Source organism: Phoenix dactylifera, chromosome 6 (assembly GCF_051530095.1).
Source record: "Phoenix dactylifera cultivar Ajwa chromosome 6, Ajwa_hap1_PhDact_Kaust_v1.1, whole genome shotgun sequence".
NCBI classification, from domain to species: domain Eukaryota; kingdom Viridiplantae; phylum Streptophyta; class Magnoliopsida; order Arecales; family Arecaceae; genus Phoenix; species Phoenix dactylifera.
The window spans coordinates 37,993,320-38,010,865 of NC_143195.1; the positions used below are offsets into that span (position 1 = coordinate 37,993,320).

Sequence of the window (17,546 nt, forward strand, 5' to 3'; positions counted from 1 at the left end):
GTCTCACCGCATAGAGAACTAGGAAAGGCCCACTGCGTGATTGGCAAACAATGTGTCAGTTTCATGCAGTAGGTCTTGGAAGCAATCACAAAGACACATGAAAAGGATCTTATCTTTTGTTACCCTTTAACTTGAGAAGCAAGAGATGGAAAGATGCACTAGATTTGCTAATGGAAGGAACATCCTGTTGTCCTACACTTAACAGGTAATAGTGTCTCATAAAACTCTGATATTATGACGACTAAAGATTTTAGACTCTGTACATGTAAATATAATAGTTATATACCATTTATTCTAGTGGAACTATATGCCACCATAGACACCCCTTACATGTGTATTTTGGTGTTCCAGATCTCGCTGTCTCTTTCTTCTAGCTTGCGGAGTGAGGCACAAGCTGAAAAATACAAGGATTTGCGCGCTTTGCTTCAACTCCTTACAAATATCTGCTCAAAAGATTTGGTATTTAGTATTTCCTTTGTAGTTGCATATGATTTTGAGAAGAAAAAGGTTTCTATGACCACATTATGAAGTATGATGCAGGTTGATTTTTCATCAAGTTCAGATGAGTTAGACAGCCCAGATATTGCTGAGGTAACTTTGCAGTAATTTTTGCTGTAATTTCACAGTTCTGGAAATCTCTTACTACTTTGTTTTACAGGTCATTTATGTTGGTCTGCATATTGTTACCCCTCTGATATCTTTGGACCTTTTGAAATACCCTAAACTCAGTCGTGATGTAAGTTTTAGTAAGATTTGATTATAAATTAATTCCGTCACTGTGGAGAGCTTATGGCTAAATTTTCTCTCCCATTTTCAGTATTTTGCACTTGTCTCACACATGTTAGAAGTGTACCCTGAGAAGGTTGCTCGGTTAAACAGGGAAGCTTTTGCACATATAATTGGGACACTTGACTTTGGGATTCACCATCAGGTATGTTATTTTTCTTTTAACTAGATGCATTATATTTTTGGCTCTTTGCTTGTGTGGCGAGAGAGTTTGTTGATTACAATAGTGTTAACTTATTGTTTATTGCATTTTTTATTTTTTGAGACCGATCTGTAATGCTGTGATTAATGGCCTATGCTGTTCAGTGGTGGCTACCGGGAGGACCATGATCCACAGCACATTCTTTTGATTAGGTTATTTAATTGTTGGATTGATCGGTAAGAAACAATATTTTAATGGAAAGCTTCTGGCGAGCAGCATGAGCACACATGCTCTGCATCTTCCTCTTCATATGATACTTATGCTATGGGGAGTCTTAGATACCTATTTCCAGCAGTCCACCTCCGAGGCAATAGGAGATGCTGATAAAGGGCCTCCAGTGCCTCCAACTACTTATCTCTTTCGACATCTCTGTCCCATTTGTCTACATGTTTATGTATGTATTATGTACCCTATGTGGCTGGACATTTGTGCACAAGGCCTAGCCTCTTTAAAGACTCTTATGAAGGGGATGCACCCCCTTGAAATGCAGATAGTGCTTTGAGGAAAAAAAAGAGAATATGTTAACCAAATGTGGTAGTTCAATTATTAGCTATTCAGCTCTGGTATTTTTTTTAAATAAAACATACAACAGAAGTCTAGTACCTACCATTTCATAGACTGGTATAATTGCAACCATTGATCAAGTACTTCTTTGTATGAAAAATCATCTTGCACATGCCAGTAAACTTTGGTCTCATTTGTTGGGAAACTTATGTTTATCTATCCATCAAATGTCCCTCCCTCTTGTCTATTGAAAAGATGTTCCTCCCTCTTAAATTAGTCACATGCGCCATACATCAGTTGATGGGATCACAAGCATCCATGAAGTACGATTGCCCTTGAACCAGATATCCTTGCTCAAAGCCGTATCTTTTTTTTCTAAAAAAAAAAATTGGATTCCCCTCAATCACCAATGAATTGCCAGGCTCCACTTTGTAAACTGACTATCTGAGCTCGCACATGTTTGGTGCTTCAAATGCTCTTTGTAAACTGAATATTTGACTTATGACGTCATGTAAACATGAAGAAAGAGATCTGGCTATTAAGAGTTCTTTAGTAAGTCTAGGCAATAAAATTGTGTGTAAATATAGATAGCCAAACTAGTGATTTGTAATTATTGTTGGTTTTGGGGGTGCATGTATAGAACCTAATTTCTCTACACTCAAATGTGTTTTTTTTTTTTGTTAATGTTTGTGTAATTTTTACTTGTGTGGTCGCACATAACTGCAGGATGCACTGGTGTTAATTGCGTATCTGTATTGTTGTAGGATACTGATGTTGTTGAAAAGTGTCTGAGAGCAGTAAATGCTCTCGCTTCCTACCACTACAACGAGAGAAATGCAGGCAAAGAAGGATTGGGTGCACAAAACACAGATTCTCATGGTTCGAATGGGAAGCTGCAGGACAGCATCTTGAGCCATTTCCTGAAGCTGCTTCTGCAGTTGCTATTATTTGAAGATTTCAGGTTAGGACTTTATGTCGACTGCTTTAGAAACAACATGCTACATGCTAGAATTGAGAAAGTGCACATTTTCATCATTAGATATCTCAATCCTAGCTTTGTTTTCACTACTTGTAGATTCTATCAAATTAACACTTTTGATCATGTTAATGTGTTGTTTTCACAGAATGGACCTTGCTGGTTCTGCAGCAGATGCTTTGCTTCCGTTACTTCTCTGCGAGCATGATCTGTACCAGGTGCTCTCTCTCTCTCTCTCTCTCTCTCTCTGAGTGCATTGTTACCTATCAATGTTATTGGCTTGCTGTTTAAGACCAAAAACAAATGCATCTACCAACCAGAATATGGGAAGCTGATAGTCTCTTAGAAATGGACAACCATTTTAGTTATTTAGATGAAGTTAATTAATAGTTTTTTATGACATGTCTTGCACTTGTACCCAAAAAATCATGTTGATGTTATTTAATCACAGTTGCCATAGTAAGAAGACCATAAATTACAAATTCCAGCAGGAAAAATATGATTAGAAAGACAGGATGTAGAAAAGAGCAGGAATTTCTTTAGCTATTAGAATTTTGGCTTACCCAGTGCAATCTTGGGAAAAAAAGATAACCCACCAATGTTATTTATAAGAGAATAGTAACTCAATGTAATAATAGGAAACTAAACACTTACGGCCTGTTTGGAAACTTTCTGATGGATCTAGCTGGATCGGCCAGAGAGGGAGCACAAAGGGAGGGGGTGGTAGAGCAGGAGGTGGATAACATGGGGGTCAAGGCCCGTTACCCGATGGATCAAAAAGAAAGACATCGGGAGGTCCCTATTTGAATCTTGTGTACCCCCTCGCTCCCTCACTTTCTTCCGTGCAAGCTATCCCTCTTTCCCTATTCCACCCGATCTGGCAGGATTTTGCCAAATGCCCCTGCAAGGGGGTTGAAACCAAACAGTGACTAATAAAGGAATTCAAACAGTTAGGACCCTGTACCAAGAAAATTAAAATAAAAAGAAAAAAACTAAAAGAATGAATCCCCTACAAGGGAGTTGAAACCAAACAGTGACTAATAAAGGAATTCAAACAGTTAAGACCCTGTACCAAGAAAATTAAAATAAAAAGAAAAAAACTAAAAGAATGAATCAAGGATAGGTTCCATGAAAAAGTAATGAGCAAAAGCCTATTTAGTAATGAAATTCCAAAGAATCCATATCAAAATTCCATCGACAAATCAAGCCTGATCAGAACAAGTTTGCTGTTTTCCAGAAACTTCAGCCTATGCCCTGCTAGAGCAGGAGTAAAATAAAAGATTGGCTGAGAGGTGAAGCAGCTAGGCAGTGAGAAGAGAATGGAAGAAGTATTGCTTTACCAAGTAATACTTGGCTATGGCAAGTATTACTCGGTAATGATATCATTAAACTCAAACTTGGCTGAATTAATCTAATGTTATGGTCAAGTCCAATCATTAAACTCAAACTTGGCTATGGCAAAATTGATTTCTTGACCGTCTGTTTTTGGAATTGGGTATAAATTGGGAAATTTTCCTATGTATTGCTTTACCGAGTACTAATGATATCGAGTATCAAAGTATTGATATGCCTATTATTTCTCTTTTCTGTCAAAAAATCTGTAGAATGGCACCAAGTCGCCAGTTTTTCATGTTCCATGAGGCTGATGCAAGAACTGACTACAGTATACTAAGGCAGACCAATGAACCCATTGGCATAAATTGGAAAACAATTGTATAAATTTCTGCATTGAATGCTAAATAACGTGAGTATCAAGATACTGATATACCCGCTTGTTTCTTTTTATGGTCAAAATCTATAGAATGAGGCTGCATATGAGCATATCTATTATAAGAACTTTGATTAAAGTATGCCAAGGTAGACCAATAAACCCATAGGTATAAAGTGGAAAACATTGTTAAAGTTTGCTGTACTGAATAGTAATGATACTGAGTGTCAAAGTACGGATATGCACCCTTGTTTCTTATTCCTATCAAAATCTATAGTACGAGGCTGCATGTCTGTAATATTCATAACTTGCCTGATTTTCATGCTTATGTAGAGGCTGGTGCAAGAACTTCTGGAGAGAGAGGCAAATCCTGCTATGAAAACGAGGCTTGCAAGTGCGTTTCATTCTCTCACAAGCTCAAACCAGCTCTCCTCATCACTTGACCGACCAAACCGCCACAGATTCAGAAAGAATCTCCATGGATTCTTAACTGAAGTTTCAGGTTTCATGAGGATAAAATAAGTGGCGAGTTGGTTTGGTGGATCTTTTCGGATCACATTGTTGGTGCCTCATCAGAGCTCACGGTTCTACAAAAAATTTTGGAATTGGTAAAAGTGGCACATAAATAGGAAGAGAGGATGATGCCGTTGATGATATTGTGGACTACATGACTGGAGGTCTTCGATGTTATAACTTTGTAAATTTCGAATGGCTGAGAATTCTGAGGGTTCTAATCACAATGGGGGAGGAGAATCTTGAAAATAGTTTTTCCCCTTCAGCTCTTGGAAAGTGACGGAAAATCATTGCATTGTGAACTATTGTTGCAGCAGCAATGTATACCTTGTTGTGCTTCAAACAGAAACTACACTGGAAAGAAATTGTGTAAGTGATGTAACCTGGTTTTGATTTGTCTTGAAGAATTCGCATACGCACACTCCTTCGATTGTGTGCGCGTGGTGGCCCATGATCTCCACCCGTATGATTTTTATCTACATCGGTTATCAAGAAAAATGAAAAATTCCAACGTGTTTGTACTTGACCTCCCGGGTCTCCCCCTCTTTCAATTGACCCCACCTCTATATCCTCGGCCATAAATCCAACCACCTGAAAAGCCAATAATTTATTTGATTCTTGAGTTTGTCTAAACTTGCGTATAATCTTCCTATGTGTTTGCTAAACATGTTTTGTTTCCTCAATCAATTATTAAACTTGATTACTAAACATTAATGAATATCATCCTTTTCCGCATGTACATGTTTGGATCTTTTATCATTTTTCAAAAATTTTCACAGGGCGTTTTCCATTTATTAATCTACAAAAACTCTTAAAAGAAACCCGGGAAGCGAGTTCTACAAGCAGGTTTCAGTTAAAGTTCTAGTGGAAGCTCATTCAGATGTGATCCAATGGGTAAAACACCTGTGGCCAGCTGCAGATGCTATTTTTATTAAAGAAGCCAGTGGCGTCAGCAACGGGGGAGATGCAGGTATACACTCCTGGGGATATATTTGCTGGGCATTTTATCGAGGTCTCATATAAAACAGTGTGTTTCACTAGGATCTTTTGAAAAGATTTTGCACTGATCTTTGTTATAGCCTAGGCACCTGTTTCCATTATTTAAAAATAGATTAAAGAAGGTTGCATCCAGGATTCCGAAATAAATGCCAGTCTTGGATAAAGATTGCCCTTATGGCGATTCTAGGCTTCTAGCTTGAGGAGGACAACTGATTCCCAAAAAACTGTTGTGCCGTAATAATAGGTTCAGTAGGTGGTTGGATGGTCTTCCTCAGTCGTTCCTAGATTGATTTGCTTTGAATCTTATCAATCAGAACCATCAAATTATGATGCTCCCGTCAGAGCTTAAAACAGCAGAACTCTGGTTGTTATGAAGACTCTCCATTGTTCAGCTTAACGGTCTTGGTGGACTGCCACGACCTGTTCATTCCGGGTGATCTTGATCAATGGGTCTGCAATCGCATGGACTGTTCTCTAAGGTACTTCGTCTGCTGCGACCATGCGTACGTCCATAATCCTGGTTCATGACCAATTATGCTCAACAGTGAAGGATAATTGAAGTAAGAGGTTAAACTTGACCAATCCTTCAGAGTTTTAAACCCCTGCGCGTGATGATTGGTTAAACATTTTCGGATCGGATTCGCCAATTTTAGCTTGGACCTCTATTGGACTCGTACGCGTGTGGGCTACTTACTTTCTTTACTTCACCAAGTTAAAAGGTTGAATACTACATAAAGATCTTTTGAGTTTTATCCCTTTCCAATATGGGACTAAAGAAAGTATACTAGACAAAGGGCAAAAGACAAATAAGGGCAGACTTGAAATTTTGAAATATTCCAACAATCCCCCACATATTTTAAAATTCAATAATAAGTTAACAAGCGCGAGAGTTCAATGCATCAAAATAGTGTCTTTGAGACTATGAACCATTTTTAGGACTAGTAAGTATGACTTACTGAACTTTTGGTGAAACATGAAATTTCTATGAACCAAAAGTCCTTCATGTAAATCAGTGATCCATAGCCCACATTGACCTCTCAAGTTCTGGGCTTGTTCCAAACGGGTTGGTGCAAATAGGCCCTACACTTTACCTGGATATTCATGAGCGCTTTAGAGAACTGCCTAATTCTCATAGGAAGCGGCCCCACTCCCACACCCATATAGGTGGATCCATCAAATGTGTACTACAAGTAGACACACCATCCTAAAGGACCATGGTATTCATTAAGAGCGTTGCCTCATCCTTATCTACTGCAGTTTGCACTATCTACACCATAGGAAGGAATTTTCAAAATTAAATATGATAGTGCACTATCTACCAACTTCATGCATGCCATTATTTGAGTCGGGAATGTGGGCAGATGTGCGTTGTAGAACCAACCCCGCCTAGGCACTAAGTTGGTAAGGTGGTTGGAGATCTCAGCTTATTTACCGTTTGGATCAGAGAGATCGGATGGAATCGATGCACGCCTTTGCGGTGATGTTCCAATAGTCACTGCACTCAATCGGTGGTGACCAATACAAGTCGGTGTTGGACGGTAGAAAAATGGCTTCAGACGGTAACTCCAAGCTGAAACAGCGAAAACAAATAAGTTCACCCATCAGAGCACATCTAGCTGGAGATTCTCTGATTCTTAAGTCAAATACAACTCTCAAGAAATAGAAAAAAGCTTAAGAAGGACGGAGAGGCAGTGCAAGAGAGCCAAAATTGAAGTTACTTGGAGGATCTCTCGAACGCAATATATAGACTAGGAACAAAGCCCGCAATCGAGTAGTTTAGGGCTATATGCTGGTTGATAAAGCAATAAAATTACGTATCTCGCCCATGAATTTCAATTGCAAAATCTGCTCAGTTATTTATTAGGAAATTAACAGTAAATGATCGCGAACAAGTTGTTGCGAGCTATGAAAGAAATTTCAAATACAGAGAACTTTCTCCCTGTATGTCTTTTAGATCAGCTACATGGTAAACTTTAAATGATCAGCCTATGACTCGATAGCAAGCTTTTAATAGTCAGTTCATCGAGAGAGATTGGTTGTATCAACTGGAATCCAATAGTTGGGTGTTTAGACTGCAGCCATTCCATCGAAAGCATGGGACGCGGCTGTCAACTGCTCGTGCTCTGGTATCCACGTGTGCCTGAAATTTAATTTTCTTTTTTGGCGTGCACCAACTTTGTTCGTCCATTTAATTTCCTTCCTCCTCAAGATGAATTGGCAGATCGGAGTTGCACGTATTTGATGGGGCACCGCGGGAATGTATCCGTGATCTCCTGACCCCAGCTCTCGCGGTGCCCGCGGGCGCGATCTTTGTGAAAGTGTTACTAGATTCCGTCTTATTTTAATCTTTGTTTGTTCTTCCGAGTTTATCAATAATAGTTTTTAAGATACGTCATGCAATTGAGCACTGTCCCCTTCGATAAATCTGAAGTTTGCATAGGCACGACATTCCAAGCATTAAATCGTCCCAAAATCCACTTGCCTGTCGCCTCACTAACGTCCCATACTATACTTTCTAAACTTCTCTTCTTCATCTCCTCCTCATTATTTAAATCTTCTTCCATGTCAAACTCGTTACCTGCAATTTAACTTGCATTCTCGGCGCTGCGAACTAGTGCTAAAGAACGATACAAGGCGAGATCAGAGCCGTGACGATACGCTACTAATCCCAATTAATTATTAACCGAGGATATTTTTAATTGTCCCTCGTGTACGAAATCTCTTTTTTCTGCCATCACTATGCTTGTGCTTCGCTTTCAACGATGCTTGCAGACAACCTTTTCCCACCCTCCGAAGCAATCGAAAGAATCCCCCCTTCGCCGGATCCAAACCCTAACTAGCTAGATGGAGCTCACAAAATTTTAGTTGTCACCGAGATCGTAGCCATAGTTATTGTAAGGAGAAAATGAGATAATGATTGACGACAACTATCTGATTAAAATTAATATTTTGACCCAAGTGCAGCAGCACGCACTGTTCCATTGGTTTATCGGGCTAGTGGTTGAGGATTAACACCAAGAGGGAGCTGTTCTTAGAATAGTGTGGGTCATGGGAATGAATTTTATTAGGTTATTTATTATTTAGGGTTGCCTTCTGAAGGGCGGCTGAAGAATGAATCCAAAATTGCCAGCTACCTACCATGGAGGAGGATGCCCACGAAATATATTCTCACACCTTACCACTATAATTTCGTTAAGGATGATTGGTTCTTATCATCACGATCATCATTATTAACTATGTATGGGATATAGTACTAGTGTTTCGATATGATTATTATATTAAATTAAAATTTTTAGAAAATGATTATTATAATGAATTTAATATGTTTCTTGTCTGTTTTTTGTACGTTGACATGAGAGCTCTATGCTGCATAGCAAGCGAAAAACACAATCAGAAGCAAAACAGAGACAGTGAGATGATTTTATTTATTCCGAATTGATAAAGCAAACAGCAACTGATATGAGAGATTTATTAGTAAATCTTTCCAAAAGAGAATGGTTTTGGTAGGCACTAATTTTTTTAGTGGCAAAACAGGTTATAATTTTTTCACGATCTAAACGTTAGTATACCAAAAAAAAAAAATCTAAATGTTTGTGATACGATCGTAGACATAAATTTTGTAGAGCTACGGAGGTTACAACAGCTGTCATGAGTTTGATATTCAACCACTTGCATGGAGCTAGAATGTAATCACGTACTTAATGATATAAATAAGAACATTAATTAACATCTAGAAGATTAGTACATAGGACTAGTTATCTCAGTCTGTCAGTCACTGGCATAACCCTGGGTCATACGCTTCTACGTAAAAAGATGATAAGAGTCTGAATTCCTCCAGCCATCCTTGTAGCAGTAAGTAAAACCTTTAATTAGATCAGCGTACACGTCGGATCAAAAGGAACCCATGAATTCAACTTTGATGGGACGGCTGCATCAATTTATTTCTGGGTTGGCTTTGGGTTTAAAAAGCTGCCAAGCTGTCGTTAGATTAAGACGAGGACATATATTCGGCAGTTAAGCCATCCAAATCAACGCATGCTATGGGACAGCCAACTTACTTGTTTTGGGGAATCTCCAATGGCGGACGCCTCTTAACTGAAGCCAACCATCCAATCCGTGGTTTCAGTTTGGATGCTCAGAAACTCAAAAGCAACTCATGCTAACCGATCCGACCATTCTTACCAGCCATTGCTGAGAGAGAGAGAGATACAAAAAGTTAAAAATTTCTCTCTCTCTCTCTCTCTCTCTCACACACACACACACGCAATCTGAAATTTTTAGGAGGCTGCATAAGTGTAACTGCGTGCGGATTTGGGAAGCTCGCAGCAGCTACTTCTAAAATTTTATTCCAAATTATATATGTAATAACCTAGGATGCTACTCAAAATGGCTAATCAAAAGATATTATTTGAATTTCTTGATCTTGTTATAAGTACTCAAGATCTACCTAGCGAATAACCGATATGTGACTAAATCACACGCCCGCACGGATCTTCATATATTTTGTATATTCAAGCTCTGACGTCCTCGTCAAATTATCCATTCAAATCTATTCACAAATACCACAATCGGCTCGTGGTCAGTCCGAACAAATTTGTGTTGCAGTGTCCCCTAGTTTACATAGGTTATGGGTCAGGTCCGCTCTGATACCATTTATCACAATCCAAGACTTCAACCAAAATAGCTAGCAGAAGGGTATTATTTAGATTTCTCGATTCTGTATAAGTACGTACCCGAAAAAATATTATTTCGTAATGAAATTTCTATATTTTGCTTAAAGTGACGAGAGTGATACCGTTGGAAACAATGTTTGGTAATGCACAAATAATCGATATAGAAACAATTAATTATTGGATTTTACTCTCAATTTTTTTAAATGTGACAAATTTAATTAAAAATTTTATTGCCTTTCCACTGGGGACAATGTAGAATAATTTATTATTTCACTTTCATCGTTTAATTTTTTTGGTTGGTATCCAACAAATGCGCCTGGCTCATTAGCTAATCTGTGGAGACCAAGACAAGGATGAGTGTATTGTTTGCTCGTGATATCATCGTGGAACGAATGATAGGAGTGATTATGATGGGGAAACAGCTCCCACCGTAGGCTTCGGCGATGCCGAGCGTCAGCTGAAAAGCTTGGTTGGTCCAGGATGACACCACGTATTTTCACACTCTTGGCACGAGATAACAGTTTCTGAAGCAAGTAGGAAGAAGGGAAAAGCAGCTGCTGGAAGAAAGAGGAGACTACGCAGCCATGCATCACCCTCTTTTTTTTTTTTTTTTTTTTGCACTAAAAATAGAAGTATCATACATAACGTGTACGGATACAACCAAAAAAGTCAAAAAGCAAAACATCCCGAAGGGCCCTAGACAACTCCGCCTCTCCCACCCATAGGTGGTCTCGTGAGTGGTTCGCAATAAAGGAAGCAACCCAATCCGTTGCCCCATTTGCCTCCCTAAATACAAGCCTCGCCTGAATAATCATCCCGTCACACCCCATGCATCATCCTTTGTATATACAAGGCCTGAACGCCACAAGCTTTCCAAATCAGGAAACCCCCTCAGGTTGCCAACATAACAGAGTTTAAATTATTGCACCTAGTTGGGTTCCTAACGTGCGTTCTAGTGCACATACAATTCTTTTGGTGGGAGCTTCGCTCCAACTCAGCAAGCTGGGTTGACAAGTCAAAAATGCCCTTCATGCACGGTGCCAATCACCCCATCTCGTTCTTGTGGGCTCCATTCATTGTACACTCGTTTTAGTGATTGAGCTACGAAAACGAGATGAGGTGCCTCGTTTCGTTCTCCTGGGCTCCATTCATCAAGCACTCATTAAATGAGATGAGGAGATTGGCATGCTATATTGCTATATAGTGCACATACTGTAGGGTATAATTTCTCCAAATTCTAACACTGCTAATTAAATATTTAGATTGATCGCGCTCTCACTTTCTTATGTGCCTCTTCGCCTAACAATGAGGGAGATATCACATTCAGATAGATCCTGTGGCTAAGAGAATTGCTACGATGCTGCTCCTTCTTCCACTGTTTCCCATCCGACATGGCGCTTGAATGATAAGAACAAAATAATAGATTTTATTTAAAAAATTTACGATTCTATCCCGATGTGCTAGCTGCTGTAATTTTGGGATGAAAAACTGAATGAAAAGGTGACTTGGCATCATAACGTTACTCTAAAACTAATAAAAAATGCTAATAAAGTAATATCCAGATTTTAGATTTTTTCTCTAAAAAATTACCAAAGCAATGTATAACCTCATGATTGTTCAAGTGACTGCCCTCTGCACCGCGCAATGAATAAATTAGTGAGTTAATAAGAAAATTATATCTTTTTTTTAGGAGAAAAGGAGGGAGATTCATCCACACGGTATTTAATTATTCAGGTCAAAATAAATGCACCATCACTGCTCATCTCATCACTAGTGCCAGTTTCTTACTTGAAGAAAAAGAAGAAGAAGAAAAAGAAGATGATGATGATGACGACTGTTGTTATCAGTTACCGGCTAATCCAGGCCAGTACACCAGCAACGATTGATATTTGGAAACACAAATGATAGATTCTATAGGTCTGAATTCTCTGAAGTGAATTGGAATTAATTCACTGCTTAGCTAATCATCACAATCGTCCACTTTTTCTTTGCATGGGTGTTATTGCCTTTAGAGAGCCCAATGATTAGGTGCACCCTTATCTTGGGTGCCAAGATGATGATCGATTGCTTGACTTTAACATGGATGATTGAATAACTAAAGAAATCCTCATATTGGCCACTCCACTAACCAAGAACCAATCACTGCAGATACTAGATACACATTAGCTCTATATGATGCTTCTATTCCATTAACCACTTTAGTTCTTCCCTCTGTTTATTTAAAAATAAAACTGACAATAATTTTGTTCATTATTTGATGTTACAATCAGAAAAAATAAAAATAATATTGTTTTTTGTTTAGATCACTGTTCCTTGATTCTTTTTTAGTTTGAGGTGGAGATTTGAATGTAAGCATTAATGATTATTTTCATTCAAAACAATAAGATATCAGATAAGAGCCATTATTTGATATAATAGCAATTATGATCAAACAAGAGTCAGATCAAATGGTACTATTTAACCGGCAAAGTCTTTTCTGGATGGATTCGTCTTCCGTAACTGAACCTTTTACCCCTAGTTGCCGCCCACCTAATAGAGTGCCAATGCTCCAAAAGGTGCCTTAATTCCCCAAAAAATAACATCATCTATCATTTTATTCATGGTTTATAGCACTATCCATCATGATCCTCTTCAGGAATAGACATGTGCATTGCATGGGCAAAAGCCTAGTCATGTAGATATCCATTTACTAATAGGCCTTCAAAACCATTATAAGGATTTTCAGTCCTCATTTTAGATCCTCCATCTTTTCTCTGAATTGAGCGGCAAGCAATGAGAACATAATTGATCTTATATATCTAATTTTGATCAAGTTTGTGCTCAATTTGGATGCAATAGGAATAATCTGTGTCTATATTATATGTGAGAATTTATGCGGGTATATGTTTAGTTCTATATCAGCTACGTACTGAATAGATCTTGGATACTTATACAAAGTTAAGGAACATAAATAATACTTACTGACTAATTTTTTTAAATGAGAACTTGGGTTGTGGCATTATAGGTTTTATCTGAGCATAAGCAAAAACTTGACTTGATCATTTGATCTAACTTAAATAAGAACTAGCAAAATCGGTAACGCTTTGTTGTAGGCTTGTTGCTAATGGCTTAATTGGTTGATAAGAATAGTCGCAACTTTCAATGGCTTGATCCAAGCTTCTCCCTGTACTCAACTAGTGGTCTATTTGGGTATTTGAATCAAAACTAACAGGTGAGACCCACAAGTGAAGGGTGGTACGTCAGCATTTCGCATCAAGGGGGGTTGGGGGTTGGGGGGGCAACTAATATTTTTTTGCCAATACATATTCATTCAGACGGTGACAGAGGATTTAATGCCTCACATTTTATTTAGTCCCGCTAACTTTGCATGAAAGAAAGCAGAGCATTGTATGCAGCATTAATTAATTATAAGAAGGAATATCTATTTCACCACGATGCATCATCTCTCTATTTCGGAACGCCGAGCGTGAATTCATTTTGGAATTAAAATCTTAGGTCTGCAACTTTTGCACAGCGAATTCGAGTTGCGGAAGAATAATTGATCGTCTTTTGCAACATTAATGTTGAATCATATCTTGCATATATTTAAAGCGCTCCAATCTTTTTCTACGATCCGCCTTGCACAAATATCGAATGATGATTCTACAGCTGATGTCATAAAAAAAAAAAAAATGAGTCATTCTTTCGTGGTTGGAGGCTATGATTGATAAGCTTGCGGTCACTGAGAATTGGAGCTTATTATTATTATTATTATTGGAGGGAAGGAGACATGAAATGATCTTTCTTCGTTCCGTAGTATAATATACAGTCACACTACAAATATTCTTGAAGCATTCCCAAGTGATAAGAAATACAACAGTCGACGGCTACATTGTCTAATTCCTCTTTCTTTTTTTGTTCTTGGACATAATAAAAATACATTGTCTGAATTCCATCTCAATTATTGTCCAATTATAGATTTTTCTTTCGTACAAGTTAGCTCAGACCCACCACCTTTGTGGATCGATGGCATGGATATGGATAGAGCCCACACGTGCTTGGCATCATTGATGCTTTGTAGCAAATAATTTATCCAACGACAAACTTTTTAGCCAATTATTTCCTCATGCCAACTTGTCGTCACATCCAATCTCTTTTTATCATTATTTTTTGCCCCCAATCGTAACAACCTTAAATGCCTGGAAATTATTTTGCATTCACGTCATGACACATCAGCAGTGGGGGGCTTTGCTCATCCCTTGAAAGATTTCTTGTGATCATGGATCTTCTCTAGTTCTTGCAGCACAAGCATGAGGCCCTCAGCATCTTCCCGGAGATTGCGACGGCAACACACGCCTGCTGCATTTTATATGGATGAGAGCTCAAATAGCAAGGGCAGCTTTCAATGCCTAAGCATCCAAAATTCCAAGCTTCCTCTTCTATATACAAGCAGTGAAACCTCCTGCTCTCAAGAATCTAAGCCTCTTCTACCTTGCCGACTCCCAGCGGCAAGCCTTGAGCAAGTCCTCCTAGTGCTACTGAAGCTAAAAAACTCCCTTTGATCACCTTTGCCACTCTCTCCTCTTGCAATCTATATTTCTATACCTATATATATATATCCAGCTATCTACTAATTAGAAGTACATAGATAAGATGGGATTGAGGGACATAGAGTCCACACTGCCACCAGGGTTCAGGTTCTACCCAAGTGATGAGGAGCTTATTTGCCACTATCTCTACAAGAAGGTGACTAATGAGAGGATCTCTGAGGGAACGTTGGTGGAGGTGGATTTGCATACGCACGAGCCGTGGGAGCTTCCTGGTGATCAGTTCCCTTTCCATTAATTCTCTGTAAAATTACATGCATGCCTGCTCACTAGATCCATACTAGGATTGGATTCTAAGGTTCCTTTTCCTCCTCCTCATGCCTCTAAACTGTTATTCTTTTCTTTACTTGGAATCTTCTTTCTTTACTTGGAACCTTCTTCCCTATAAATATTTGGCTTCTTTCAATTTGATATATCGTTGCATAATTTTGATACGAATTAACGTTTCTTAATTTTCTCATCAGCGGTAGAAAGTTATAATAGCCTAGCTTCTTCTTTCTCTTATGAAAAAAAAAAAACTGTTCCCATGCACATGATTCAGACGAATTTCTCATGGATTATCCTTAGTTCGGTACATTAAGAAATTCCGAGTACAGTTAAGCAACGATTGAGCAATATGACCTTTTCATTATCACTATCTCGTAGAGAAGTCTGGAAGGAAGGTTTTTGCATTTGATGGTGCAACTTTTCTTCAAGTTTTTACCATGATGACTATGCTATGATGCTTGTAATCTACTATAACCATGTGAACAGTATTATTGAAATTAATTAAGCAAAAGCTGTGTTACTTATCCATCGAGCTTTTGTATCCTAGTGGTTATCTATTGGTTTCTTGTAGGACAAGAGTTCCAATGCTTTGTAATGATGTCCATAAAAATCCAATCCTGTCTATTCAGAAGGTATCACATGAGGGATAATACTATTTTGCTGTCCCTCAAAACCTATCCTTGGAAAGCTAAGGCTAGCTCCATGTTGCTTATCTATCCATGCTGTAGTTTTATATTTATCTAGCTTATTCTTTATGACTGCTCTAGCTTGAGAACCAACCATCTCCTTTGATTGGTCTCAGATGTGGCTAAGCTCAGTGCCAACGAGTGGTACTTCTTCAGCTTCCGGGACCGCAAGTATGCCACCGGCTCACGCACCAACCGCGCAACCAAGACCGGATATTGGAAGGCCACTGGAAAAGATCGCATGATCCATGAGCCTTCCACACGTGCGACTGTTGGTATGAGGAAGACATTAGTGTTTTACCAAGGGAGAGCTCCAAATGGGGTAAAGACTGGATGGGTCATGCATGAGTTCCGTTTGGAGACCCCAAAATCACCCCCCAAGGTATATATATATATGTATATATATCACCTCCACTACTATTTCCATGGTTGCTTTCTAATTGTCTTGATTTCCACACGCATGTAGTTTTGCTGCAGCAGTAGCAGTTCTTTGGTGAATAGTTGAAAGCTTACTAAGTCCTCTTGTTTTCATCCTCATACGTAGAACTTTGGACCGAGTGGAAAGTACAATTAATATTGCTGTCTATCTCGTATGTTTTGCTAATTAGTGTTGTCTCTTATAGTCATTTTGCTAATTTTAACGCACGATGCAGTAGTGTTTTATCCATAAAAAGTTAGGAAATCTATCTGAGAATATGAAAAGATATACCCACGGACATATAACACTACAAAGATCTCAAAAGAAGAGTTTAAAGAAAATTTATTTTCAATTATAACTTCGGGTATTGACCGAACAAATGCACCAATAATTTAGAAGGGAAAAAAATTTAGTAACCGTGAGCTTCCTCATGTACCTGCAGAAATGTGGGCCGGAATTAAAGCTTGGCTTGACATGCTGTGCAATTACAACATTCATTAATTTGAGGCAAACTACGTACATATTCCACCCTACCTAGTTCCTATTGCTCATTTGGGTGCACTCTTTTGTGGCAGGAGGACTGGGTGCTATGTAGGGTCCTTCACAAAAGCAAAGGGGAGACGCAGCAAGACAATAACATTGGCTTCTTCTCTTGTCCGACTTCGGGGCCATCCTCTTCTCTGGTGGACCAGCCGATGCCAGATGGGTGCTATGACCCGACGAGCTCATCACTCGTCCCTCACCAAGATGACAGCAGCTCAAACCCGCTCCTCAATTTGGCACTCCTGCATTGCGACTTTCTTGATCACTTCCCACATGAGGTGGGGATGAGCTCGAGGGGAGGGGATGAGCATGGATTCTTCTTGGATATGGGGTTTGATCAGGACCATGACATGAGGGAGGCGGGGATGGCAAACCTAGAAGGTGTGAGATTCCAAAGCGGCCAGGATAAGCTATATTTTTAGAGGCTTTGGAATATTGGAGCGAGAGGATTTTGATGTTGGTGCATGCATGCTTCCAAACTCGGTATTTCATGTCGAGATATCATTTGGATTTTAAGGGAGCGAATTGGGTGGTATATATATATATGTATATATTTGTACATTTGTTGCCTAGTTGGTGATCATCTATGCAGTACTCATGCTGTTATTTGTAAATATCACATTTGTTGCATCTTATAAAAAAACTATTTATATGCAGGAAGAAATTGGATTAATGAGTGCTTAAT

The 17,546-nt window shown here is 38.8% G+C and overlaps 2 protein-coding genes across 3 annotated transcripts in view; both read left to right on the forward strand.

Moving 5' to 3' along the window:
• Nucleotides 1–5,071, forward strand: part of LOC103703936 (exportin-4 protein) — a 30,922-nt gene extending 25,851 nt beyond the window's left edge. Inside the window, exons 26-32 of one of the 2 annotated variants that reach the window (XM_008787014.6) lie at nt 352–459; nt 541–591; nt 659–736; nt 818–931; nt 2,257–2,453; nt 2,617–2,686; nt 4,510–5,071. In XM_008787014.6, coding sequence (XP_008785236.4) covers nt 352–459; nt 541–591; nt 659–736; nt 818–931; nt 2,257–2,453; nt 2,617–2,686; nt 4,510–4,698 — 807 coding nt within the window. In that variant the 3' untranslated portion in view covers nt 4,699–5,071. Of the gene's footprint in view, nt 1–351; nt 460–530; nt 592–658; nt 737–817; nt 932–2,256; nt 2,454–2,616; nt 2,687–4,509 lie in introns of those variants that run through there. The other variant, XM_088724127.2, reaches the window with a different exon arrangement.
• A 9,673-nt stretch (nt 5,072–14,744) lies between these two features.
• On the forward strand, nt 14,745–17,546 carry LOC103703938 (protein CUP-SHAPED COTYLEDON 1-like). Its single transcript, XM_008787016.5, has 3 exons — nt 14,745–15,162; nt 16,017–16,282; nt 16,894–17,546. The coding sequence occupies exons 1-3, from the start codon at nt 14,994–14,996 to the stop codon at nt 17,281–17,283; spliced, it is 825 nt and encodes a 274-aa protein (XP_008785238.3). The 5' UTR covers nt 14,745–14,993; the 3' UTR covers nt 17,284–17,546.

Bases quoted from the DNA above. Each gene is read 5' to 3' on its own strand.
- LOC103703938 (XM_008787016.5), top strand. From the start codon at position 14,994: ATGGGATTGAGGGACATAGAGTCCACACTGCCACCAGGGTTCAGGTTC. The intron at 15,163-16,016 runs GTGATCAGTTCC...GATTGGTCTCAG, and splicing joins CGAGCCGTGGGAGCTTCCTG to ATGTGGCTAAGCTCAGTGCC. The intron at 16,283-16,893 runs GTATATATATAT...CTTTTGTGGCAG, and splicing joins CCCCAAAATCACCCCCCAAG to GAGGACTGGGTGCTATGTAG.